Source organism: Myotis myotis, unplaced genomic scaffold, assembly GCF_014108235.1.
Source record: "Myotis myotis isolate mMyoMyo1 unplaced genomic scaffold, mMyoMyo1.p scaffold_m19_p_12, whole genome shotgun sequence".
NCBI classification, from domain to species: domain Eukaryota; kingdom Metazoa; phylum Chordata; class Mammalia; order Chiroptera; family Vespertilionidae; genus Myotis; species Myotis myotis.
Window position 1 is genome coordinate 71,577,119 of NW_023416316.1, and position 27,241 is coordinate 71,604,359.

Here is a 27,241-nt window from a genome sequence, read left to right on the forward strand (position 1 = left end):
GGTATCACAATACTTATATCACACAAAATACACTTTAAATCAAAGGCCATAAAAAGAAACGAGGAGGACCCAGCAATTCCACTTCTCAGTATTTATTCAAAGAAACATAAAGCACTAATTCTAAAAGATATATGCATCTCTATGTCCATTGCAGCATTAATTACAACTAGAGGTCCAGTGCAGGAATTCATGCACCAATGGGGTCCCTCAGCCTGGCCTGCAGGATCAGGCCGAAACTGGCTCTTCGACATCCCCCAAGGGATCCAGAATACGAGAGGGTGTAGGCCAGGCCAAGGGATCCCACTGGTGCTGGGGAGGGACGCGGGAGGTTGGCCAGCCAGGGAGGGGCTGCGGGAGGGCTCCAGGGCATGTCTGGTGCATCTCACTCAGTCCTGATTAGCCAGACCCCAGCAGCAAGCTAACCTACTGGTCGGAGCATCTGCCCCCTGGTAGTCAGTGCACATCATAGCTACTGGTGTACTGTCTGCCCCCTGGTGGTCAGTGCATGTCATACTGAGTGGTTGAGCAGCCTTAGCATATCATTAGCATACTAGGGGCCCAGTGCACGAATTCATGCACCTTGAAAGGAACCGTGGGCCGCGAAGCTGCGGCAGGCACAGGGGCAGGTCTCAACCCATACTCCACGCCTCCGCCCAACCCCTCTCCACAAGGCCCTCGGTCCACTGTCTGCCTGCAGCCCTGATCCCACTGCCGCCACCCCCACATACTAACGGCGCCAGCCCCATTTGCACCCACTGACAGTGAGGAGCAATTGGGGCCGGCACCAGCAGCAGGTGCAAGCAGGGCCGGCACCATCAGTGGGTGCAAGTGGTGGTTACTGCCCTGATTGCCCCTCAGGAGCAGGGGTAGGTGGAGAAGCCCTGAGGGGTGATTGGGGCCAGCAGCCACCACTCACATCCGCTAATGGCGCCAAGCAATCGGGGCCAGTGCCAGGCGCTATCAGCAGGTGTGAGTGGGGCCAGCACTGGCAGCAGGTGCAAGCACCGCGCGGGACCATGGCGTGGGGGAGCAAAGAATTTTCAGTAACCACCAGAGGCTCGCCCCAATGACAACAACCAGTGCCCCACCTTGGTCTGGTGCCCCTGCTCACCTGCCCCACCATCCCGCCGCGGCCAACACCCACCATGTTCCATACGCACCACTTGGTGGTCAGCACACATCATAGCAACCAGTTGTTCTGTTGTTCCACCGATGGGTCTATTTGCATATTAGCCTTTTATTATATAGGATTACACTTTGATTGGTGGAATGAATGACTGGCTGACTGGGCACTTAGCATATTAGGCTTTTATTATATAGGATAGCCAAGACATGGAAGAAACAGAAGTATCCATCAATAAATGAATGGATAAAGAAGTTGTGGTACTGAAAACAATACAATTTTGCTCAACCAAAAGAGAGACTGAAATCTTGCCATTTGCAACAACACAGATAGAACTAGAGGGTATTATGCTAAGTCAAATAACTCAGATGGAGAAGGACAAGGACAATGTGGTTTCATTTACATGTGGAATCAAAAGAACAAAATTAACCAACAAACAAAACAGAAGTATATTCACAGGTGCTGTGAACATTTTGAAGGGAGGTGGGAAGGATGGGTGAAAAGTGGAAGGGATTAATATCTACAAATTGACAATTATAAAAACAGCCATAGGGATATAAAGTCAATAATATTGTAAGAACTGCATATGGTGTCAAATGGGTACTAGACTTATCGAGGTAATCAATTTGTGAGTTATATAAATGTTTTATCACCATGTTGCACACCTGAAACTAATATAATAATTGTATGGCAACTGTAATAAAACATTTTCTTAAATTCTTTTTTAAAAAAGAACAGAAGATTCCTTCTGTCCATGGAGAGACAGGGGAATGACTACACTCCAAAAAAATATCAGCCCCAGAAAAACCAGCTCTGTCCAAGCTCAGCCATTCTAGCATTTTGCATTAATTGCACCTGGTGGGGGATTTTCAGTGCCGATTCAGGATACCAAGGTACTCCTGTTCCTCACCCATACAACTCAGAGCCGTGCCTTCCCCATTTCAGAGCCAAAGCCAAAAAAATTTTCAACAAACAACCCCAAGAATATCTACCTTGTATACATTATACTGCATGTTTATTTAAATATGTAACATTTTAAAATATAAAACTAGGACTGGCTCCATTCTGGCATCAACCCACAACATGATCAGTACCACACTGTCATTTTATAGGGGCTAGGTTATGGAGAAGGCAGTGAGAGCTACTAGGAATCTGCTTATACTCAGACAAGCAGTTATTGGGGCATTCAAGCAAGTGAGGGGTACATTCTGTGGCAGGAGGATTCACCATGGGAGAGAAAAGACCAGGAGACTCACCATAAGGAAGGAAGACCCAATAAATTCTTGGGCGGGATTAAGAGAGGCAGGAGGCAGCTGTGGGGTCAGCTGGTGGCTACACTCATCATGTGGTTCCCTCTGGTGGTTTGCAGATCAACATGGAATAGAGAAAAGAGGGTCATGTCATCCTATCTGTGAAACATGAAGCTGAGATGAGATTCATCTCAGTGCTAGAATCATCCTGAGCCTTCAGATAACAAAGGAGAGAATGTCTAAAGTGTTCAGAAATGTCAGAGACATATATGTCCTCAGAGTGGGACTCCCCTGTCTGTCCAGGTGTCAGCTCCCAGCCATCCTCAGGAACAAAGCCTCTTCACATCCATCTCTGTCATATCACTGACCCCTGAAGTCCTCCCTATCCAAATGATTGAGGTTTCCATGGAGATAAGTGGGTTAAGAACTAGTGACATCACTCACCAGCCTGATACACAACACAACTCACGACCTGGACCCCATGTAAAGGCTGTCCTTGCCCACCCACCTTATCCTTAGGCTTTTATTATATAGGCACCTGCTGCTGGTGCCGGCCTCAATTGCTCCAAGCCATCAGCGGGTGCGAGTGGCAGCTGCAGGCCCCGATTGCCCCTGAGGGCTTCTCCACCTCCCCCTGCTCCTGAGGGGCAATCAGGGCAGTAGCCACCACTTGCACCTGCTGACAGCCCCAGCCCCGCTCCCAGCTGCTGCTGGTGCCGGCCCCAATTGCTCCGTGCCGTCAGCAGGTATGAGTCAGTAATACCAGTACCTGCCCAGCTGATTCTTAGGGCATTTGCCAGGGGGAACACTTTGCCATCTGACCTCCAGGAAGCCCCCTCCTCTTTCTGACTGCAGCCTGTCAGGCCAGCAGTACACCTGTGAAGGTTCTGTTCTGCATGGCTATCTGTCTACCAGGCCCACCCATCTAGGGCCCCAGATGCCAGGACCATACAAATGCTAAAGAATAAAGAAATTTCCACCTGCCTAAGGGACAGACACCCCCAATCCATCTGTAGGAAGAGGGGCCAGAGATCACCAACATTTATGGGATTCTTTGGCCCTAAAGAATGGACCAACCTGATTAAGAGCAATGCAATGATTCAGAATGACCATGGTCTATGCAAGGCCCGCAGCCCCAGATGCCTCGCTCCCAATTCACATAGAGCCTCTCATACATATGCCCACTGATGCCTGAATATTCCTGCTTCACACACACACACACACACACACACACACACACACAAGTGGGGTGCTGGTGAATGCTGATCACTCAGGAGGATGCAGGAAATACTTCAATTGTGGTGAGTACCTGGTACAAATATTCCCAGCATGTCTAATTTCAAGCTATCCACCTGATGAACACAGAGCCCCAGAGAGACATGCACCATCAACTATCCCAAGCTAGTATGAGCCAGTTCCAGCACACTCCATCCCCTGTCAAATGATTATGTGCGTACAATGCACTTACACCCTGCGTAGGAACCTCCATTCCCACCCAGATATATAAACAAAAATTAATTTACATATATGAACACACATGTACATTTCTACCCTCACTCTCCTGGAATATACAGATAGGCCACCTCTTACTACCTATGTTGTTACAAACAAACCCCTAATCATCCTGAATATTCACATTCTACACCTACAATTATATTCACACACACACAACATGGGCCTGTATATAAACATGGGCAACCAACATACCACCCAGATATACACACTGAATACTGAAAATTTCAGACCCTCTAAAAATACAAGTAGACAACTGTCTCATGTGTCACACCCAAAAAAATCCATATGAAACTCCACAGCCATAAAATGCACACTCTCCATGATTCCTGAACACACACACACAATCTACAGTCTCTTTGTTTCCAAACACACAAAGTGAACTCTCACATTCCCTAGAATACACAGCCCATCCATAAGCTCCAAGAACTCAAATACATAGAGTGACAAACAACCTCTACTTATCAAATACATATAAGCCCACCTCACACACATTGAGAGGACACATAAAAGAAATACCACCAAATTCTGCAAGCATTACATTTTGGAACAGATGCAAAGAGGACCCTAAGCCTCCTGATACACTCACAAATCCCAAATACACACACCCACAAACCACTCACGAATATACACCCCACACACTCAGATAGATACATGCAAAACACGAAAGCACTGACAAGCCCTTAACTCTCACTAATATGCATACACAATTCTCACACGCCTATCGAAACACACACGCTTGCAAATATTCTCAAGCTCTGAATATACAGACCCTCAAACACTATGCACTATGCCACCTCTCCAGAATACAAGCTCATCACCTCGCCTCTTCAGTATGTAACAAAAGCACACTGTACACATTGTTTTCTCTGGCATCACTCTGAGCATACAGACCACGGCTTGCTAACTACTACCAAATACATGTAGAAACACTTCAGTATTCTCCAAAGAAATACACTTTAAGTACACCTGAGAACCCCATACACCATATGAACAAACTGATAATTCATGCACCTGGTGATAGATATAAACACAGACCAGTATACCTGGGCAAGACACGTAGAAATATCTCCAGCAAACCACATATGAGACAACATCCAAATTCCAAATTCCCCCTAGCTAATGAGTCAGCTCTCACATCCACAAATACTACAAATAACCTTATCACACACCTCCCATACATAGATACCATCCTCCAACCGCTGTATAAGCTCAGAAACCATCTCTCCCTCAAATACTCACACCCTCGGTTCCCAAAATATGTAAGCCTTAGGGCCCGACTGAAAAATGCAAACACGGAGCTCCAGCAAACATCCTTGCCCGGCCATGGCCCTGGAACACACAGTAAACTCCACACACACACTCTCCACAAGCCCCAAACAGACCCCCCAATACCCCGTGCCCTGCAAACATGCACACCTGTCTCCCCATACGTATGTCCCAACACACTTCATGCCACATACACACCTGCACACACATAACCCCTCCCAAATTCCCCAGAATTCACTCTCCCATCTTGTGAGCACACAGCCACACCCCCCACACCAAACCGCACAGACACTAATGTTCACCGGCATATACACCTCCACGCCCTCCAAAAGCAGCCTCCACCTGCACGTTCAGACACAGGCATGGCCGCCCCGTGGCCAGACGCCCGCAGACACAGCGAGCGCCCACATGGCGCACACACCTCAGACCCGCCGCCAGTGCCCACGCCCCGACCCAGGCTGCCCGCAACCCGGCGTTGGCAGCAGCCGCATCCAGGTCGGCAGATCGCCCGCATGGCGGGTGCGGGGAGGTGCCCGCTGGCCGAGGCCCTGAGGAGGGAGCCCCGGGACTGTGGGGAGTGGGGGCTCCGCCCTGTCCACTCATTTCAGGGACACGAGCAGCTTCTGCCGAACCGGAGGCGCTGTCAGAGGCGGAAGAGCTGCCGGGAGCCGCGCTGTTCAGAAAGCGGGGGACACAGACCGACCCCGAGTTGGACGCTCACAGGCATCACTGGGCCGTGTAGGCCCCCGTCACTGACCCCCAACGGGCAGTTGCTGTCAATTCCCGGTGAAAACACACAGAATATGGGAGGGTGGGGGCTGAGCACAGACCCGGGGCACAGAGCCCACGGGGAGAACCACAGAGAAGAGGGGGCGCCTGAGGGGAGAGGAGGCCGCGCCCCTTACCTCCCCGTTTGCCTAACGGACTCCGGAGGCCGCCATGCCAGGCCCCGCGTGCAGCCTGGGCGGCCGTTGGGGACCCGCCTGCCATTAGCGCATGCGCGCGCCCGTGGGAGCCAACCGCCTCAACGGACGCTGGGAGCAGTTGCAGGACAGAGTCCCGCCCCCAGGGGGCGTGCTCCTGCATGCTTCCTGGCGCGAGGCACCCTGGGAAGGGCCCAGGCTGTCCCTGCAGGAGAGGAAGGAGTGGAGGGAGGGGTGTTGTGAGGCCTCCTGCAGGTCCTCCTCCCAGGAACCTCCCAGCGCGTGTGCAGGGAGCACTTGCGACTTTAAAGTTGCAAACGTGCAGTCCATGCACTTGGATGCCCCCTCGGGGCAGAGTTTGGGAGAGGCCGGCCCGAAGCACTGTCCTCGGAGGGGCAAGTGCCTTCATGCCCTTGGACTGCAGGTCCGTGGTTTCTAGAGAGAGTAGGTCCTTCCTCCTAGAAGTCCAGCCGTTCCGTTGCACAATTCCTGCCAAGAACTTTAGACCTGGACACACTCTAAGAGAGCTTGCCCCTGACCCCGTCCCTCCTGTATTAATTCAGTACGTGGAGGTTTTCAATAAATGTTGGTTCACAGATGTTTCCCTTGCAAGACTGTTGTTTTAACATTGATCAAGACATGACTATCTGGGCCAAATTCCTTTGACATGGCAGGTAGCATGGGAACAATGACACCCTGCCCGCCCTCCTTTTTTGTATTATATTGCAGAATTTCAGTTGGCAATAGAACATATATATAGTAGCAGAATCAACTTACTGACTTGAGTTTGCCATATTTTCCAAAGAAACTGAAATTATAGCATCATCTCTCCGGTCATTTGCAAGAGGGGAAGGAGGCAGGAGGAAGACTCCTCACTACACTTTCCATTTTGCACAATTTGTGAACTATGCAAAGGCATTACTTGCTTAAAACAGTACATTTAAATCACTCAAAGAGTAAAAAATTAGACATTGAACAACATAATACTCTGAGAAACAAAAAGTGGTGATTTCTGGTCTTGCCCTGTAGGCTATAGGACCTTGCCTGGATGGACTGGAGCAAAGGGGATGGTTTGTAAGGCTGGGCCAGCTGCATCTGCAGGGCTCCCAGCACTGGGTGGCACTTGGGGCCATGGGACTGCTTCCTAAGGAATGATGTGCACACAGCCACCGAGCATGCTGCCTCTGCTGGGTCAGTCCTAATTTCAAACACTGGGTTCCATGTGGCCATAAGTTGCCATATTTCTTCAGGCTGCATGTTCTGAATTTTGTTCAGAAAGTGTAGCCTGTGTTGAAGTCAACCAAGACCAGATAGGAAGCAGGTTGAGGGGACCCAGAACTAGGGTGATGGGTTAAGAACTGAAAAAAAGTCATCAGGTGACTTTGGCTGCCTAGAACTTACCTTAGAGAAGGTCATTACTGCTAGTGTATCTTTAAATTTGTGAGTTTAAATTTGAAAGGAATTGCTGGTTCTCACCTACCTATCAGAGCCCTCCATGGAATGCCCCCCCAGCCCATTGGTCCTCGGCCCCTCCCCCGCTGCAGAATGTCTGGAGCCCTACATTCTACAGTTCAAATCCAAACCTTCCCTCCACTGGATGCTGAGCAGCTGTTGGAGCAGCTCACTCTCTGGATTCTCCACTTGACTTTTCTCATTGTGGAGGCTACTAGGCAGCAGTGGTCAGTGAATGAGCCTGCGGGGATGGCTTCAGTAGGAGGTAAAACTATAGATTGGAGGGGGATGTTTTAAACACTGAGATGTCCCTCAAAACTTGGGGTTAAACTGTGACACTGGGGAAACACGGTTTGACTGAAGTAGGGGAGGGAGCGAGCACTGGACCTCCAAGGACCTGTCACCCAGGGAGGCTGGGAGCCCATGGGAACCTGTGAGGGCACTGGCAGGAGGGCTCCTAGAGGTGGGTCAGGGTGGCTCAGGGAAATGCCTGGGTGTGGAGAAAGGACGGCAGCAGGCACGTGGGTTCTTCCCAGAGGGGAGACAAGCCACTGCCACGTGTGTGGGCGGAGTAGTGGGCGATGTCCTGGGGTGGCACAGGGTGGTCACGGGAAAGCCTAGTCCTGTGTGCTGTTCTTCGGGCACCTGGAGCTTGCCCCACAGTATCTTTCTAAGGGACTTGACCTGAGTTCACTAGAGCTAATGGGGGCTGTGGGAGGGTCTTAGCCAGAAAGCTGTCCAGTGGGGCTGTCTGTGGCCAAGTCCACAATGAAATGTCCTCTCGAGGGCTGGGGTGGAAGGTCCTCCAACTGCTGCAGCCCGGAGCTTCTCCCCTGCTTCTGGCCCAGAGCTCACCCCTCCTCAGCCCAGGGAGCTGCTTGTTGGCTTGGATTCCACAGGGGCATGGCGGCCGGGTAACTTCCACCAAGAGAGGGCCCGGCTCCCTGAGCTGTCCCGAATCGTCCCTCTGTGGCCACCCAGGTCTTCAGACAGACTGCCTCTTGTCGAGCATCTCATGGTGCACCCTCTGCCCTGCCCTTTACCTTTGAGATGAGGGGTTTGCTCAGAGTCCACGTCCCTGCTTCAGGGACAGAAAACAGATGTGGAGCCTGGGTGGTGTTTCGTGGAACGTCTGTGAAGGCAGATTCCTTTATAAAGTGGGGAGTGCACAGGGGCAGGAAGACCATGGTCTGTTTCAGTAGTAAACGTCCGAGGCCGCCTGTCCTGAGGAATTAGGGGCACGCGGTGTGCAGCGTGCTCTCCTGGACTAGGTCTGCTCGAGTTCCTCTGAGCAGGGACGTGTTCAGACAACTGTGTCCCACAGTCACCGGTTCACACCTGCTTCCTACTGGGCGTTCACTTTCCACTGTTGGGAGCTGGAAGGGGAAGGACCTCACACAGTCTGCAGTCCCATGACCCATCTAACAGGACAGCAGCTATGGAAGTTTCTGGAAACGCCTACCAACAGCCCCACTTTGACCCATTCCGTGGTTCTTCTCTAACCCTCTGCAGCCATTGCTGGCTGTGAAATGACAAGCTCCTGAGGGGCCATTAGTCGGAGTCAGTGGTGGCGAACCTTTTGAGCTCAGCGTTGCCAGCATTTTGAAAAACCCTAACTTAACTCTGGTGCCGTGTCACCTATTGAAATTTTTTGATATTTGCAAACATAGTAAAACAAAGACTTATATTTTTGATATTTATTTTATATATTTAAATGCCATTTAACAAAGAAAAATCAATCAAAAAAATGAGTTCGCGTGTCACCTCTGACATGCGTGTCATAGGTTCGCCATCAGTGGCCTGAGCGTTGGGGCCGAGTGGCAGGACCTGGCCCGTGTTGAGTGTTTACTGTTGGTTCTGACACACATGTGCATGCTGGTCAGTGTGTTTAAGGGTCAGATCGGGGTCCCTGTGCCTTTTTGTGGAGAGACATTACTCAAGTGTTTCTGTGTTGTTGTGCAAGCCCAGGACAGAAAGGGGGTGATTTTATTGAAAAACGGGAAGACTGAGGAGCAGATGGGGCCCTAATATTTTAGACACGGCCTGTTCTCAGAGGCCCTTTGGGTGCCTAGAGCTTACCTTGGAGAAGGTCATCGCCCCCAGAGCAGACTGCTGCCCAGGGCCATGTCTCTGAGGCTGGCAGGGTCGGTGCCAGGGAATCCTTAGGGCGGCTCTCAGGGTCAGCGCTGGCTGGGGTGGTTTCTTCTCGCAGACTGTGGTCAGGGAGCCTTGGAGATGGGGAGCAAGCTCTACAGTGGAGTAATTCCCAACTGGAGGTCACAGTGTGACAATGACCTGAGGACATGTGCCACCTCTGCAGTTTGTCCATCCCAATGGCCCTCCCCTGGGAGACTCACTGCTCTGACTCCCCAGTAGCTACAGGGGGCCCAGAGCGCCTCAGTGCTGTTTGCTGGTTCTCCTCCTCCCTTCACCCTTTCCTTTGTCTCAACAGCATCTGCAGTGCTGGGAGCGGATGTGACTCTGAAGCCTGGTGCCTCCGTGACTCCTTTCATGGCACAGCCCTTTCCCCAGCCCACTACTGGCCCCGCCCAACGGCCACCTTGGGAGCAGCACCTGCCGCCCCTCAGGACCCCGTCATTCCCTCCTGGCCACCCCCTGGTGCTGCCCACTTTGCCCAGGACACCTCTGGTGGCAGGAGATGTGGGTCAAGGCCCCGCTGGGCCTGGGGCTTGCAACATCATGGACCAGGTCAGGTCAGAAGGGGGACGACCACAGCCCTCTCAGACTGAGACCATTGTCCTGACTCAGGCCTCCCTCAACGGGAGTGCTCCAGGTGCCATCTGTGGGGGTGCTGTGTGTCCTGCACCCCTCTTCTTGGAAGCCACTGCGGTGGAGGCGATTATGCCTGCCTTGGCTTTTGGAGGCACCCAGGCCGGCAATGGAGGCTGGTGTCCCGGCCTTCCTCCTCAAGCTCCACCACCAGCTGCCCAGCTGGACCCCATCGTCCCCCGAGTGGACCCTGGATCATGGCCACATGGGGCTTCCAGGGAGGGTGGCCTGGCCGCCTCCCAGTCCAAGGCCTCGCTGGATGACACCTGTAACCCCAAGAGTGTGTATGAGGACTTCCGTCGTTGGCAGTGCTTCAAGGCCCTGGCCCGGGGGCACCTTCCCCAGAGTCCTGATGCGGGAGCTCTTTGCTGCTTCCTCATGTGAGTCCACTGGGCAGGGCAGGGGGCACGCCTGGAGCTTTCACATCAGAGAGGAGCTGGGAGGGACCTGCAGGCTGGCTGATCCCGGGACGCTGGCAGGAAGGTCTGAGGGTGGGGTCCCAGCGATGGGTGCGAGTGCAGGGTCAGCCTCCAGTCCCGGTTCATGAGCAGGTGTGAATGTGAAGCCCTGACAACAGCAGCTGGAAGGCTTGTCTTTGCACACAGACGCCTCCTCCCTCACCTGCCAGCGCTCAGCCCTCCTGGGTGGGGGTGGGAACCTGGCGCCACTGAGCTGGGATGGGCAGGTGGGTGGAGGCCAGGCTGCAGCCATGACTGACCCTGAGGCATTACAGGCCAGCGCTCTGGTCCCTGTCCCGCCTGAGGCCCACCATGATGCTGGAGGAGGGAATAGGGCAGGCCATGCAGGAATGGCAGCGCAAGAGCAACTTTGACCGGAGGGTCTATTCTGAGATGGCAGAAAAGTGAGTCAGGGTCCTTGGTCCCCACAGCTGGGGGTGAGGGCTGACTGTGGGGCAGGGTCCAGCTGTGAGGTCCCATCAGAGAGGAGGGTGGTGGGAGGGTGTCACTCAGCACGGGGTCCCCGCAGCCCAGAGGCCCTTCTCTCCTGGGGAAGCCTCTTCCTCAGCTTCAGAGCATGAATGCTTCTGTCCAACCTCCCCGGGAGCTCCCCGCTCTTCTGACCCTGACGCGTCCTGGGCTGGACATGAAGGCTCAGAACAGGCTGGGGAGAAGGTGCCCCGCCCATCAGGCAGACTCCAGCCAGAGGGGCTGTGCAGGAATGTGCTCAGCCAGCCTCCTTCCTCCCCAGTGTCCGGGCCCTGACAGCCCCAAGGCACTGGCTCTCTCATCCCTCCACCCGCTGCTGCCTTGCTGGGCTCCCGGTGGCCTCCTTCTCAGCACAGCTGTGCCCTTCTTACCCCCAGGTTCATGGAGTTTGAGGCAGAGGAGGAGATGCAGTCTCAGAAGTTGCGGTGGAAGAAGGGGGCGCACACCCAGCCTCCTGCTGCCCCACCGAGACCTGATCTTCGGGGGCACCCAGCCCCAGTGGTGGGCAGGCAGCCAGGTAGGCCAGCACGTTCCCACGGGAGCCCATGGCCAAAGGCAACAGGGCCTAGGGCAGGCCACTGTCCCACCCACATGGGCCCTTCTCCTTCAGGGGTGCTTTGGTCTTTCAAGGGAAACAGCCCTGAGAATCCCCATGGGTTCTGGACCTGGTCCACTTTCTCATCCCCTCTCCCTGCTCCTTGTCAAAGGCCCCACATGAAGTCTGCTGAGAAGCGGCTGGCTGCGGGGCCCTTTGGAGATTCACTGGATCCATACGTCCTCACACATGACTCTCTTGGGTGCTCTCCTCTGGCCTCTCCCGTCACATAGTCACAGGCTTCAGGTGGCCCGACCCAGCCGCACCCATATTAATGCCCCAAACACTGCCCTCAGCATCGCATGCCCTGGAGGTGGGAGCTTTATCCCTCATGCTCCCTCCTCTTCTCTCTCTGCCCAGCGCGCACTATCAGGAAGGCTGTACCCAGTGCCCAGTGCGCCTACACAGCCCTGCTACCCCAGGAGACCAAGTCCTGCAATGGGACCCCCCCTGAGGCCGAGCAAGAGGACATGGACATCATGGATGAGCTGCCCATGGGGGCGCCAGGTGGAGGACGGGAAGATGAAGAAAAGGAGTGGCTGCAGGACGAGGGTCTCCTGAGCTACCTGGACCAGCTGTGCTCCCAGGAAGACTTTGTCACCCAGGTGGGCTGGCTGGCAGCTCCGGGTCTATACGGTCCCAGAGGGAGGTGCTGCAGCACCCAGACACGGGTTCTCCCAGGCTGATGGGATTGGGCTCTGCTCTTTGTTCCTGAGCTGGGCGTGTGAGAGTGTGTGTGTCTGTGTGCATGTGTGCGCTTTGTGTGGGTGTGGTGTGTGTGCTGTGTTCATGTTTTTGTACCCCTGTGTGTGTCTGTGCATGTGTTTCTCTGTGTGTGTGTGTGTGTGTGTGTGTGTGTGTGTGCACCTGATGACCATGATGGAGTAAAACACCCCCCTGAGCAGGAGGACGGGTGGGTCTTGGCTTTCCCACTTGTGCTCCAGGCCCCGCTGACTCCCAGTTTGCTCCCTGCCAAGGGGCTCACAGCCGCTTCCTTCTGCCCCAGGTGGAGGCGGTCATTCACCCCCAATTCATGGAACAAATAATTTCCCCAGATGCACAGCAGGATCCCTTGGCCCTAGCTGAGGAGTTGGAACAAGAAGAAGGGCTCACTGCTACCCAGGTGAGCCAGGGGAGGGTGGACATTAGGGAGATGGGAGGGGGACCCCAAGTGAGCCATAGGACCCAGGGACCCCAGGGGAGTTAGAGGAGGGACAGACCCTAGTGAGTCAGGGAGGGAGGGATCCAGGTAGATCGGGGGTGGGGGGCCCTCAGGGAGCCAAGGGAGGGCGCACCCAGGTAAACCAGGGCAGGGAGCAGCCCAGAACCAGGACACACATGCCTGTGTCCACATCACCCCTGCCTGTAGGCACCGCATGCCGAGGGGCAGCCCTGGGTGGGAGCAGGGCAGGACAACAAGAAGGAGAGGGCTACAGAGAGGAGGGGATGGGAACCCAGAAGGGGAGGGGCCACAAAGCTGGGAATATGGCACGGGGGACAGAGGAGAGACACATGACTGTGGTGGATTCCAGTCATGGTGTCACCTCCCCCTCCCTCCCTGTGCCATTGTCCAGTCACCCACCCTCCTCCTCCTCTCACGTGAGCAGCGTCAGTCACTGTCCCTTCTTCCTCCCAGCTGGTGGGGAAGCGAGTCCTGGCCTCCAAGGAGGGGGACGTGCAAGCACACCCGAGTCATCCCCTGTGGGACTCAAGTCCTTCTGAGTCTGCGACCAGCCAAGATGCCCAGAGGCGTGACCGTGGCCCGCAGCTGGGGGTCAGTGACAAAGCCTGCCCACCAGAGACTGACTTCAAGGACCAGCAAAGGCGCGGCCCAGCGGGCGCCCACCGGCCCAGGCCCCAGGCCTTTGCTGTCTCTGCGGGGCGTCAGGAGCACCCACCACTCCGGGCTGGATGCCCCCCCGCTGCTCCCCAGGGCCACGGGCCTGCTGACTGCGCACTGGGCCCCAGGGAGGCCTGCGTCCCCAGAGAGGCCTCTCCTGCCAGGGAGACTCGCGGGCCAGCGGACAGGCCCCGTGAGGAGGAGGAGGACCTCCGCAGCCTGGCCTTCCTCTGGGCCTCTCCCGGCCGCCTGCTGCCCTGCGCGCTCTCTCTGAGTCCTGTCCCCGCCTCGGGCCTGGCCTGGCCTGGAGGTCGCGGACCCGGGGGCGCGGCCCAGTCCCAGCCCCTTCAGAGACGAGGCCTCAGCCGAGCTGCACCTGCCGCGTCCAAGTCTCAGAAGAAGACCCCCCGCCCAGGGGCCGACCTCGGGGTCTGTGGGCGGCCAGCACTGGCTCTGGGGCCGGTGCCCTCCTCACAGCCTCGCAAGAGGAAGTGTGACCCGTCTGACCCAGGGAGTGGGAGGAAGCGGCACTGCAGCCAGGATGGAGCAGAGGGGTGTGCCCCCCACTGCCAGCGCCCCGAGGGGCCCAGACTGCATGGGGCCTGGCTGTCCCCCAGAGGAGCCAAGGGCTCCTTCTCATCGCAGGGCTGATCCTGCTGTTTCACTGACATGGGAGGATGGGAGGCAGGAAGGAGGGCAGGACCCTTAGGGTGGGGGTGGGCCTGAGTGGGGTTAGGAGGGAGGGCAGGACGCTTAGGGTGGGGGTGGGCCTGGGTGGGGGTAGGAGGGAGGGCGGTACCCTTTGGGTGGGGGTGGCCCTGGGTGGGGGTAGGAGGGAGGGCAAGACCATTAGGGTGGGGATGGGTCAGGGTGGGGGTAGGAGTAGCACCTGTGGGGCATTGTGGGTCTGTTATGAATAAAGATAATTTTGTTTGAAAATGCTCTGGGGGCCGCTGTGTCTGTACTCGGGTCTGCGCTGCTCCTTGGAGAGGGGACCTGAGAGGAAGGGAGGATGCGGGAGGTCCTGGGAGCTCTGCATCCACTGGGGACCCTCAGTCCCTCCTCCTGATTGACAGGGACCTCTTCCTGCTCCTGGGAGCACACAGCTCTCCAATCCCAGGGACCCCTCCCACCACTTCTGCTCCCAAGGCCGGACTGTGTCCTGACCCGAGAGGGAAAGGCTGGGCCTCAGGGGCACCTGTCCCCCATGGGCCTCCTGCAGGAGGAGCATCCTCTGTCTCAGCGGGTGATTGAAAGTGGAGGGGGGTGAGGGCGAGGCTGGAACAAGGGGGTGACAGGAGAGTCATGTCGACAAGCCTGTTAAAGGTGGGTACACGGGGAATGGCAGAGGGTGGGGAGGATACCAAGTCCCTTGGGGGGTTTCTATGTGGGACGATCCTGTCCAGCTGGGGGAGGAGGACCCCTCTGCTGTGGCTGGGGGACGGGGCTCAGGGACAACGGGGATTCAAGGACGCCCACGACTGCTGTCCCTTCCCTCCCAACCAGGGCTGGACTCTTGTGTGATAGATGCTGATGCAGATTTACATCCGCGTGGGAAACAGGTGCTACTCACAACCTGTGGGGCCCTTTCACAAGCACGACCAGCAGGGGCGGCAGGGGCCCAGGTGCGTGTGGCCCCAGGGCTGGTGGCAGCTGAGATCCCGGCTGAGGGAGGGGCCCAGTCACCGGCTGTGGGCACTGCTACAGACCCCACAGACAAAGCAGGGACCCGACCCCGGATGTAAGCGTGAGATGAGCCAGCAGTGAGGGACGGAGCTGAGCCAGGAGGAGACCCCTGTCTGCAGAACTGCCTGTCCCAGCTCTGCTCCCACGTGGCCACACCCTGGCCCTCACCCCCTGCCTCCTGGCCACTGCCTCTTCCCCAGGTTCAAGTCTGATTCCTGCCCTGGGCTCAGGTTGGGTGGGACGGCTGAGGCTCCCAAGCTCAGCCCCAGCCCACCCAGCATGCGAAGCTGTGGCCCCGGGCGGCGGTCCAGCAGCAGCGATGGGATGGGGCGGAAGCCGCGCAGTGAAAGGCGGCCTGGCCCTCTGCTGCCCCACAAAGAGCTTGGGCGAGAATGGACTCACGTCAGGGCCCTCACCCCTCCCACAAAACCGCAGGTCAGCCCTCAGGTCCCCCTCTGCTGCCTTCCCTTGTCCCGTGTGGCGGGCAGCACCCACTCTCCCAGCTCCTGGGCACTTTGTGAAGGAGACTTCTCACCTGGGCCCGTCTTTCCCTGGCCGCTGCCGCTCCCTGTCCCGCTGGGCCTCAAACAGAGAAATGGGCTCGGAGGTTGTGCCAGACTCTGTGTGTGTCCTGGGGCTGGTCCAGAAGCTGCCTCCCCTCCCGGGTGAGCATCCCCCCCATGAGCCCCGATGTGTCCCTGCCTGGCTGGCAGGCCCTGGATGCAAATGTGTGGGTGACAGACAGAGCCTGGACCCTCGGTCACTGGTGCGAATTAGTCCTGGGACTTCTCTGCTTTCAGGGTCTCCGTGGATAAACAGGGTAACTGCTCCCTGTCCCCCGGCCCCCCACCTCTAGGGTTGTTAGGAGCACTGAGTTGTGTTAGAAGGGAACGCACTTGCTCCACCCCTGTGTGCCTTGTCACCATCATCAGGTTCACACCTGGCCCCGGGTGTCTCTGCGCCTGTCCTCACTGGCCTGCTGTTTCTGCCTTTGCATCATTGTTTGGATGAACAGTTCCCAGGGGGAGGCAGAGCCTGGCTGCCCCCACCTGAGAGCCCTGGGAACCCCGAAATCTCTCTGGCACCTGCACAATGGGGCTGAGTGGAGGCCTATTGCTGCTTCAACTGTGGGCGAGGCCAAGTCCACGGAGTACGTGGAATCCTGGAAAGATTTGCACATTAGCGTTTGGAAAATACTACGGTAGGTGCAATGGGGAGAAAAGGGAAGAAGTGTTTCATATTTCCTTGCAGCCAACCTTCTTTATTACAAACTTATTACAGGCAGTTCTGCAGACATAAATAAAATGAACTGGGTTTGTCATAAATGAATGGAAAATAAACTTGACATGACACCCTGGAGGGCAGGGCATTAGGCAGGAAGCAGGACAGCGCTCCAGTGACTGAGTAGACTCTGTGAAACGGCAATGCCCTCTGTCACTCCTCCAGGGAAATCGCGGTGCTCATATGGAGAAGGTGCTCCCTGTGTGCTCAGCGCTCTCTGCTGCTCCACTTCCTTGTAGCTCCTGGGGCGGGGTGGGGTGGGGGGTGGGGGGTGGGGTGGGGAGCCAAAGGGAGCCTGGGAGTGAGTTCCTTTCCCCTGATTTTCTGTGAGAAGAGTGGGGCTGGGGAGGCCTGGGGACTGAGTGCAGGTCCCACAGCAGGAACTGGGACAGCCTGGGAGGCACCAGGCAGGTTTGGCTGCAGAGACTTCCTCCTTCTCCACGAGGAATCAATCCCCTCGAGGAAGCCCTGGCATCCTGGGGAAATCCCAGTGACATGGGACCGACCTGTCACCACCCTCATGGCTCGGAGCGGCATCTCATTGCGGATGGAGATTGTGTTTCCCTGATGTTGAGCATCTTTTCTGTGCTTCTGGCCACGTGTACATCTCTATGGAGCAGTGTGTCCTCATCGTTTGCCAAGTTTAGTTGGTTTGGCTTTTATTATTGAGCTGTGAGAGTTCTTTATATATTCTAGGTAAAAGTGTCTTTCCAGAGATAAGGTTTCCACTAAATTCTCCCATTTTGTGGGCTGCCCTTTACTTTCTCGATAGTGTCTTTGGAAGGAAAAAAGTCTTTACTTTTGATGAAGCCGAATTTATTTTGTTCTTTTGTTGCCTTTGTTTATGGTGTCATATCTAAAAATCTGTTGACAATCATGTATTGTGGAAATGTATTGCTATGATTCTTCCTTTTTTAATCCATCTTTACCATTTTTAAGTGTACAGTTCAGCGGTGTTAATGATATTTACACTGCTGTGCAACAGATCTCTAGAAAATTGTCATCTTTCAACATTGGATCTCTGTACACATTGGACCCTAATTCTCCCTAATTAGGGAATATAGTCAATAATCCTAACATATAAAAAGCCAGGAGCCATCATGACCGAAACAACCAGATGGATGACCAAACAGCAGGCTGCATGGGGCAAACAGACCAGCAGGGGGGTTAGTGAGGGACACCAAACGACTGAACAGTAGGCTGTGTGGGGGACTAGGCTGGCGGCGGGGGGGGGCAGTTGGGGGCAACCAGGCTGGGGGGGACAATTGGGGGCAACCAGGCCAGTGGGGGAGGGCAGTTTGGGGAGACCTGGCCAGCAGGGTTCAGTTGGGGGGTTACTAGGCCGGGGGAAAGTTGGGTGCAACCAGGCCAGCAGGCAGAGGCAGTTAGGGGCAATCAGACTGGCAGGGGGGCAGGCAGGCAGGTGAGCAGTTAGGAGCCAACAGTCCCAGATTCTGAGAGGGATTTCCCTGATTGGAGAGGGTGGAGGCTGGGCTGAGGGGACCCCTCACCTGTGCATGAAATTCGTGCACCAGACCCTAGTATTTTAGTATTGCCTCCTCCCTTAGATCTGCACAACCACTTTTCTACCTTCTGTTTCTGTGACTTCAACTACTTTAGATACTTTGTGTGATTGGAATCACACAGTATTTGTTCTTTTGTGACTTGCTTATTTCACTTAACATAATGTCCCAAAGGTTCATTTGCCTTGTAACATGTGATGTGGTTTCTTTGTTTTCAAGGCTCATGGTATTTACAGACCACATTTTCTTTATTTGTTCTTCTGTTAATGGACTTGGGTTTCTCTTGGCTATTGTGGAAGAAAAAAAAGGAGCAATGAATGTGAGTGTGCAAATATTTCTTTGAGATCCTTCTTTGAATTGTTTTGAAGAGAGGGTTGTGGAATCACATCCTAATTATATTTTTAATTTTGAGAAAATTCCAACTTGGTGTATGTCCAGCTTACAAAAAAGCTTATGGTTTTATTATAGCTATGTGTAACCAAAATTATATATAACGATAATTTGGGGGGTTATATATAGTATCATATTGTATATATCATTTTGCCTTGGTCTTCTTTCAACATTCTGAGTTCAAGGTAATAAAATTTATATATGAGATCTCATTTAATTTTTGAATTATATATAATTTTGCATTATGTGTATATATTGAAAATAACATAATATTTGTTGTTGGGCTTTTTAAAATTATAATGTTACTGGATAATCAATTGTAGATGCTAAATTTTTCCATTCAAGGGCTTTGAAAAATTCTTTCATCTAATATACTTTATGTAGCTGCTATGGAAAATTATGCCATCATTTTAATAATGCTTTCTTTGTAGGTGATCATCTTCCTTGCTAACTGATTTTAAGATTGTCTTTTGTCTTTTGTGTTCTACCATTTCAAGAGGTGCAACTAGGTTCAGGTTAAAAAATGTCTATCCTCCTTGTGATTGCTTTTGATTTATTAATTGACAATATACATTCTTCATCAACTCAAGAACATAGTATTATCTTTTCAATGTTGCATTTCCTCATCGTCTCTTGTCTCTACTTCTACAACCCCAAAGATATGTACATCTTACGTATTCTCTATGTGTTCATCTGCTCAGGCTGCTATACAAAATACCATAGACTAGGTGGTTTAGACAACATTCTCTATTTATTTTGTTCTTTTTTAAAAATTCAATTTTTAAATATACAATTACAGTTGATAGTCAATATTATATTACTTTCATAGCGTAGAGGTTAGACATTTATATAACTTACAAAGTGATTCTCCTGGGAAGTCTTGCATTCACCTGATACCATGTTTAATTAGTACAATATTAGAGGCTCGATGCATGAAATTCATGCAAGAGTAAGCCTTCCTTCCCCTGGCTGCTGGCACCGGCTTCCCTCTGGCACCCAGGATCTGTGCTTCCCTCGTAGCCCTGGCTTTGTTTGGAAGGATGTCTGGTCTAATTAGCATATTATGCTTTTATTATTATAGATTATTGACTATATTCCCTGGGATTCACTCTATATCACCATGACTGATTTTTTTTTTAATATATTTTATTGATTTTTTACAGAGAGGAAGGGAGAGAGATAGACAGTTAGAAATATCGATGAGAGAGAAACATCGATCAGCTGCCTCCTGCACATCTCCCACTGGGGATATGCCTGCAACCCAGGTACATGCCCTTGACCGGAATCGAACCTGGGACCTTTCAGTCCGCAGGCCGATGCTCTATCCACTGAGCCAAACCGGTTTCGGCACCATGACTGATTTTTAAATGTCAATTTGTACCTCTTAATCCATTCACCTTTTTCACCTACCTCCAAAATCCCCCTCCCATCTGGCAACTATTTGTTTGTTCTCTGTATCCATGAATTTATTTCTGTTTTGTTTGTTCATTTATTTTGTTTCTTAGATTCCACATATAAGTTAAATACTATGGCATTTGTCTTTCTCTGTCTGAATTATTTCACTTAGCATAATATGCTATAGGTCCATCCATGTTGTCGCAAATAGTAAGATTTCACTATTTTATGTCCAAGCAATATTCCATTGTATGTATGTACCACTTCTTTCTCCATTTGTCTTTTCATTGGAGCATTTAATCCATTTACATTTAAAGTAATTAATGATAGATATATAGTTATTGCCATTTTATTAGTTGTTTTCTAGTTGTTCTTGTACTTCTCTTGTTCCTTTGTTATCCTCTTTCTCTCTTCTGTTGAATGTATTTGACTTTCTGTAGTGTTGTGCTTCAATTCCTTTTTATTTCTTATATGTCTCTTGTATATTTCTGGTTTGTGGTTATGATGTGCTTCAAATATATCAAGTTATGTTTATAGCAGCCTATGGTCACTTAAATTTGAACACATTCTAAAATCACTATCATTTTTTATTCACCCTCTTCTTGTTTATGTGGTGTGTGTGTGTGTATCCCTTAATTTACTGCTGTATTTACATATGATCTTCCTACTCTTACATTTTTAAAAATATATATATATATTATTGATTTTTTACAGAGAGGAAGGGAGAGGGATAGAGAGTTAGAAACATCGATGAGAAATATCGATCAGCTGCCTCCTGCTGATCTTTCTCCCGCCACCCCCTATGTGGCACCAAATTCTTCTTAACTGCTGGGGTCAGAGCGCGGAGGGATGAAAGAGCCTCTTCTAAAACTAAAAGGGAATATGGATGTAGACGTGACTCTTCAAGGTGATGAGGTTCCCCCTCCCACCTTTGCCACAGGTTTCTGGGCTAGGTAGCTGGAGCTGTTTCCTCCCTCAACCCCTAACAGAGCCAAAGAGGTTTGTCCCAGCCTGCTGGACTCTTAGGCCATTATCCTGTACTCCTTTGGCAAACCTTGTGGCTCCCCGGCTCAGGGAGGTATAAGCGATCTGTGCCGTGGGTGCCCCTGCTTCAGCTCCTCTCTTGATGCATGTACATACTGTTTATCTGGGCTGGGGGTGGGGGAGGGAGAGGGAGAGACAGCAGCAAACTCAAGCACAGGGGCCACTACAGAGCAGAGTCTACCCTGGGCTTCCTCATGGCTGTGGTGGTGGGGATGTGCCTACTGGGGATGTGCCTGCAAGCAAGGTACATGCCCTTGACCGGAATCGAAGTCAGGACCCTTCAGTCCACAGGCCGACGCTCTATCCACTGAGCCAAACCGGCTAGGGCCCTACTCTTACATCTTAACCTTTGTACAAACTTTAATGTTGGTTGATCCACTGCTTTTATTATGTGTTTTCTTTTGTCAATGAGAATATATTTTTTGCGATATTTTCTTATTCATATTTTTATTTTCCTTCTTTTTCTTAAAGAAGTCCCTTTAACATTTCTTGTAACTCCTTCAGTATTTTCTTGGCTGGCATACTCTTTATCTTTCATTTGATTATCAATGGTAGCCTTACTGAGTATAGTAACCTTGGTTGAAGGTTCTTACTTTTCAGCACTTTGAACATTTGGTGCCAATGCCTTCTGACCTACAAAGTTTCTGTTGGGAAATCAGCTAACAGTCTTATGGGAGGGAGCTCCCTTTTACATAACAAACTGTTTTTCTCTTGCTGCTTTTCATATTCTCTCTTTGTCTTTAACTTTTGCCATTTGATTTATGAGGTTTCTTGGTGTGGGCCTCTTTGGGTTCATCTTTTAAAAATATATATATTTTTTTATTGATTTCAGAGAGGAAGGGAGAGAAAGAGAGAGATAGAAACATCAATGATGAGAGAGAATCATTGATTGGCTCTGTCCTGCATGCCCCCTGCTGGCGATTGAGCCTGCAACCTGGGCATGTGCCCTTAACTGGAATCGAACCCAGGACCCTTCAGTCCACAGGTCGATGCTCTATCCACTGAGCCAAACCAGGTGGGGCAGGTTCATCTTGCTTAGGACTCTGTGCTTCGTGGACTTGTATGTCTATTTCCTTCACCAAGTTACGGAAGTTTTCCATCACTATTACTGCCAAGTACATTTTCAATCACTTGCTCTGTCTCTTCTCCCTCTCTTACCTTTGGACAACACTTTATGTTGTCCCAGACATCCATGAAACTACCCATTTTTTCTTATTTTTTGGATTCTTCTTTCTTCTTGCTATTCTGATTGGGTGCTTTTTACTACCTTGACTTCTAAATCGTTGATTCGATCCTCCATTTCATCTAATCTGCTCTTGATTGACTCCAGTATTCTTCATTTCAGTGTATATTCCCTTCATTTCTGACTGGTTCTTTATTATATTTTCTATCTCCTTTTTGTATATTTCCTATCTCTTTGTTAAAGTTCTCACTGAGATCATCTGTTCTTCCCCTAAGTTCATTCAGCATCCTTATAACCCGTGTTTTTAACTCTGTATCCCATAAGTTGCTTGCCTCCATTTTATTGAGCTCTTTTCTGGGAATTTGTCCTGTTCTTTCATTTGGGACATATTTCTTTGTCTCCTCATTTTGGTTGCCTCCCCGTGTTTGTTTCTATGTATTGGGTAGATCTGCTATGTTTCCCAGTCTTGGCAGAGTGACCTTATGTAGTAGGTGTCCTGTGAGGTCCAGTGGCACAGTCTCCCTGATTTCCCCAGCAAGCGCCCCAACAAGGTACCATTGTGGATTCTGTGTGCTCTCCTGCTCTAGTTGCACCCTGATTGCCATTGGCACCTCAGTCGGTGAGACTGACCCTCAGGTTTACTGGGTATAAAGACTGGTCATCACTACAGCATCAGCTGTTATGTGGAGCCTGACCTTCTGAGTTGGATTTGTTTTAGCAGGGCTGAGGCCTGCCAATTTTACCCTTTTGGTGTTTTCTTTCTGGCACTAGTTGGGTGGTGCTTTGGTGTGGTCTCAAGATATCCACCAGGTATGAAGAATTCTCATATAACATAAATAACACAGAAATCATTTTTCTACTGGAAACCTTTTTGTTATTGGGTTGAAACTTCAAAAAGGTTGTTAGGTGAACATGGGATAAGAGTAAAATTGGACAGGGTTTTTGCACATATTACTCAAAAAATTTTTTAATAGACCACACCATCCAAACTGCAATAGAGAAATGATGTCTACATAGTCTGAATTTTCCATAACAGTGCTGATTTAAAACACTAAGTATTTAAATTTTGATTAGAAAATCTGAATACAGACCAGCTGGTGTGGCTCAGTGATTGCGCATTGACTTATGAATCAGGAGGTCACAGTTTGATTCCCAGTCAGGACACATGACCGAGTTGTGGGCTCAATCCCTGGTGCTGCAGGCAGCTGATCAATGATTCTCTCTCATCATTAATGTTTCTCTCTTTCTCCTCTCTCTCTCTCTCTCTCTCTCTCTCTCTCCCTTCCTCTCTGAAATCAATAAAATATTTTAAAAAATATGATTACAATTACTATAGAGTACATATTTCCAGTGAATAAAATACAGTATTTATTTACTTTATTATTTTAAAAATATATTTTATTGATTTTTTAAAGAGAGTAAGGGATAGGGATAGAGAGTTAGAAACATCGATGAGAGAGAAACATTGATCAGCTGCCTCCTGCACACTCCCTACTGGGGATGTGCCTGCAACCAAGGTACATGCCCTTGACTGGAATCAAACCTGGGACCCTTCAGTCTGCAGGGTGATGCTCTATTCACTGAGCCAAACCAGTTAGGGCTTTACTTTATTTTTTTAAATATATACTTTTATTGAGAGAAAAGGAGAGGGGGACAGAGATAGAAACATCAATGATGAGAGAGAGTCATCAATATGCTGCCTCCTGCATGCCCCACACTGGGGACCGAGCCCACAACCTGGGCATGTGCCCTGACTGGGAATGGATCTGTGACCTCCTGGTTCATAGGTCAATGCTCAACCACTGAGCCACGCCAGCTGGGCAATAAAATTCAGTATTTGTATCCAGTTATGAGATGTGAAAATGAAATAACAAGAATTCAGGCTATAGGAAAGCATCACACATCATCTCTACCCTGGGTTTGGCTTTCCATCCAATCTCTCAATCTTTTCATGACCCAAAGAAACCCCCATCACTTTCTCTCTAATGAAGATGTTTCCATATTCTCCTTAACTACTTTCCCTCTCACACTTGGTGATGTTTCAATTGGCTTAGCTTGAGTCAACTGCCCATCCATCCGCTGGTAGCAGAGGGTGTTTAAATTAAGAATGCCACCAAGACTGCACACAAGGTAAAATAACTCCTCCCAAAGCAAGGAAGGAATGGATACCAGTGGCCAAAGGATGCAAACTCCTTGGCAGGGCTTAAACGACCTGTCATAACAAGGCACTGCATAACTGCATCCTCTTCTACCTCCTCTCTCTTTATACTCTCCCAGCAGTTGAATGTGCCACCCTCTATGCCATTTACATACTTTTGTACTATCATTCCCTACACTTAGCTTGGTCCCCTCCAGTTCAAATTTCAAGACCCTGTTCACTTATCTCTTTAAAAAGTCTTTTCTGACAACATTCTTCCTTCCTTGCTTCCCCTCCAGGTTGGATGCCCTTCTCACATGCTCCCATACCACCCAGAGTTGTCATATGTTCAAATTGTCTGTGAACTTTCTTTCTCCCCATACATCGTGGGCTCCCTAAAGGCAGGGCAATGTCTAACTTACCTCACTAATGCCTGATGCTATTTGGAGCAGCAAGTATACAATGGGCATTAAAGCTTATTGAATGCACAAAGTGAGTTCCATTATTCATTAACCCTTAGCCTATGCTGGGAAATATGAAGTTCAAACTTTTCAATTCCTTTAGACTGTTAACCAAAAATGTTTTTAATCACCATATTGGTATTTTGACATGACAATATTTTTACTTTTGTATAAGATGTGAGGCCTGCTTCCTGAGCTACACAGGGCAGTGGTCTTATCCTCATCTTGTTTGTTGATTCTTGTCAGCCTTAGACAGAGTAGAGTGGCCTTTGTCGTACACAAAATTATATGCTTTAGGCCCGTGTGCTTGCAATACTGTGCAGCAACTCCCTTCATATTGTTTGGTCTATCTAAAAGCTCGTCTCCATTCCAGTTTGTTGCCATTATACCGTCTAGTGTTCATCTGCATCATGGTGCTAGGAATACCTGCCTTGCAGAGTTAATGGGGACATATATGTAAAGCATCTAGCACAGTGAGTCATAGACTGTTTTTCCTAGTAAATTGTTGAGCACAGCCAGGGGAAGGACTTATTTCTACTGAGCTGGGTGATACACATCCTCCCCGCTCCTGCAAACGTTAAAAAAACAACAGGATGTAGTGGGGCCTGCTAGTTGTCTTATTCAAATGCATTCCTCCCTTTTTTGGGGGAAGATTTTATTGAGGGCAGAAATGTGCTTAGATTATGTCTCCCAGCTGGGTGAGGCTCAATTCATATCTCTATGTTGTGGGTAGAAGTTGTTGGGCAAGGCTTCTGGACAGGCCCTTTGGAAAATAAGGATGTGATGGCTGGAGCTCCAACAACCATTTTGGGCCACGAGGTAAGTTTGAGGTGGGAGCCAGTATGTAACGATGAAGAAGCAGGAGGAGAGTCTGGATCCCTGGGGTAGCTACCTAACACTTTCTTCCATGATAGAGTCTTTAAAACCTTATGGGTTTAGAACAGCGGTTCTCAACCTGTGGGTCGCGACCCCTTTGGTGGTGGAACAACCCTTTCACAGGGGTCACCTAAGACCATCCTGCATATCAGATATTCACATTCCGATTCATAACAGTAGCAACATTACAGTTATGAAGTAGCAACGAAAATGATTTTATGGTTGGGTCACAACATGAGGAACTGCATTTAAAGGGCCAGAAGGTTGAGAACCACTGGTTTAGAATATCAAAATGCTGGGGGTTCTGTTACATGTCATGAACCCCAGCAGCCCATCTGTTAGCGTAGCAGGTCTGGGTGCCCGCTGGGTCGCGCTCTCACCCCAGCACTTCCCGCCCCAGTAGAGTCCTTGGGAACACTCCTGGCCGCTGGAGGCTGGTGGCCAGTGTGGGGCCAGGATGGCATTGGCCATACAAAGGCGGGAAACTGCAGTAGCTCTGAGTGGGGGGCTGGGGTGGGGAGACGGGGGGGGGGGGGGGGCGGGAGGGCGGCGCACACCCTGGATTCTTCCCTCCCTTCTCCCAGACCTTCCGGGCTGGTCTCAGAGCGCAGCGGGAAGCAGAGCAGGACCTGGGCTCCCCATGCCCCTAAACAACTCCGCCCTGCACCCTCCCTCACGCCCTCGTCCTCCTCCGCGCGGGCCCCCAGTCCTCCAGGCCCGCGCCCCCGACCCTTCGCGCTCCCGACGCCCTGGAACCGCGCCGTGCGCCGCCCGCTGGAGAGCGCCCAGCAACTCCGCCTGCGTCACGGCCGCCACGGGCTGCCATTGGCTGGCGCACGTCACGTGCAGCGGCGCGCGGCGGCGATTGGGTCGACGGGGTGGCGGAGGCGGGGCTCCTCGGCTGGGGCTACAGGCCCGGGGGAATGCCCGCGCGCCCGGCGGTTGTGTGGCGGGTGGGTGAGGCCGTGCGGGGGGCGGTGCTGCCGGTCCTGCCAGGGGCGGACCGGGACCCGCTGCCGCCTGGGAGAGCCCCGCCGGGCGGGGGCCGGGGCGGCGGAGCCTGGGAGGAGACCGACCTCCGCAGGGACAGCGGCACCGGCGGCTCCGGGGCGTCCAGACGTCCGGCTCCTACGCGGTGAGCCTGGGCCCTTCGTGCTGGGAGGGGGTCTCGGGCCGTAGGTTCGGGGCTGCCGGCCCGCGCCGCCTGGACCGACCCGGTCTCGAGGAGCTGACCGGCGGTTCTGGCGGGGAAGCCCCTGGCTCTGATGCTGGCAACTAGTGGCAAGTGAGTCCCGAGCGCGGGGAGCCCGCGGAGACCTCTGGCCGACGGGACGCGACTGCGCCTCCGTGTGTAGCCGGCCCGGCACAGCGCTCCCGGCTCACCCCCAGGGGGCGGAGAGGACGGGCCCCGCGCACCCCCTGGGGGCGGAGAGGACGGTCCCCGCTCACCTTCCTGGGGGCGGAGAGGACGCTCCCGGCTCACCCCCTGGGGGCGGAGAGGACGCCGAGAGGTCAGCGCCTCGCGCCTCCCGAAGGCTGCAGAACTAGCAGATGCACAGTCGCT

General features: G+C 51.9%; 2 protein-coding genes across 6 annotated transcripts in view; both read left to right on the forward strand.

Moving 5' to 3' along the window:
* The first annotated feature begins 5,562 nt into the window (after positions 1–5,562).
* Positions 5,563–14,352, forward strand: LOC118666862 (NUT family member 2G-like). Its single transcript, XM_036329148.1, has 8 exons — positions 5,563–5,649; positions 5,763–5,892; positions 9,982–10,699; positions 11,053–11,181; positions 11,644–11,783; positions 12,222–12,466; positions 12,868–12,984; positions 13,498–14,352. Exons 1-8 carry the CDS (start codon positions 5,563–5,565, stop codon positions 14,350–14,352), a joined length of 2,421 nt encoding a protein of 806 aa, XP_036185041.1.
* A 12,334-nt stretch (positions 14,353–26,686) lies between these two features.
* PTPDC1 (protein tyrosine phosphatase domain containing 1) overlaps positions 26,687–27,241 on the forward strand; it is an 81,076-nt gene continuing 80,521 nt past the window's right edge. For 3 of the 5 annotated variants that reach the window (XM_036331386.1, XM_036331387.1, XM_036331388.1), the window contains exon 1: positions 26,687–26,812. The gene's annotated coding sequence lies outside the window, so the exon portion shown is untranslated. Of the gene's footprint in view, positions 26,813–27,198 lie in introns of those variants that run through there. The other 2 variants (XM_036331389.1, XM_036331390.1) reach the window with 2 other exon arrangements.

What these genes read in the sequence shown, in the direction of transcription:
- LOC118666862 (XM_036329148.1), top strand. Translation starts at nt 5,563, where the DNA reads ATGGCGCACACACCTCAGACCCGCCGCCAGTGCCCACGCCCCGACCCA. An exon ending in GCTCTTTGCTGCTTCCTCAT is followed by an intron (nt 10,700 to 11,052) that starts GTGAGTCCACTG and finishes GAGGCATTACAG; the next exon opens with GCCAGCGCTCTGGTCCCTGT. An exon ending in AGTGGTGGGCAGGCAGCCAG is followed by an intron (nt 11,784 to 12,221) that starts GTAGGCCAGCAC and finishes CTCTCTGCCCAG; the next exon opens with CGCGCACTATCAGGAAGGCT.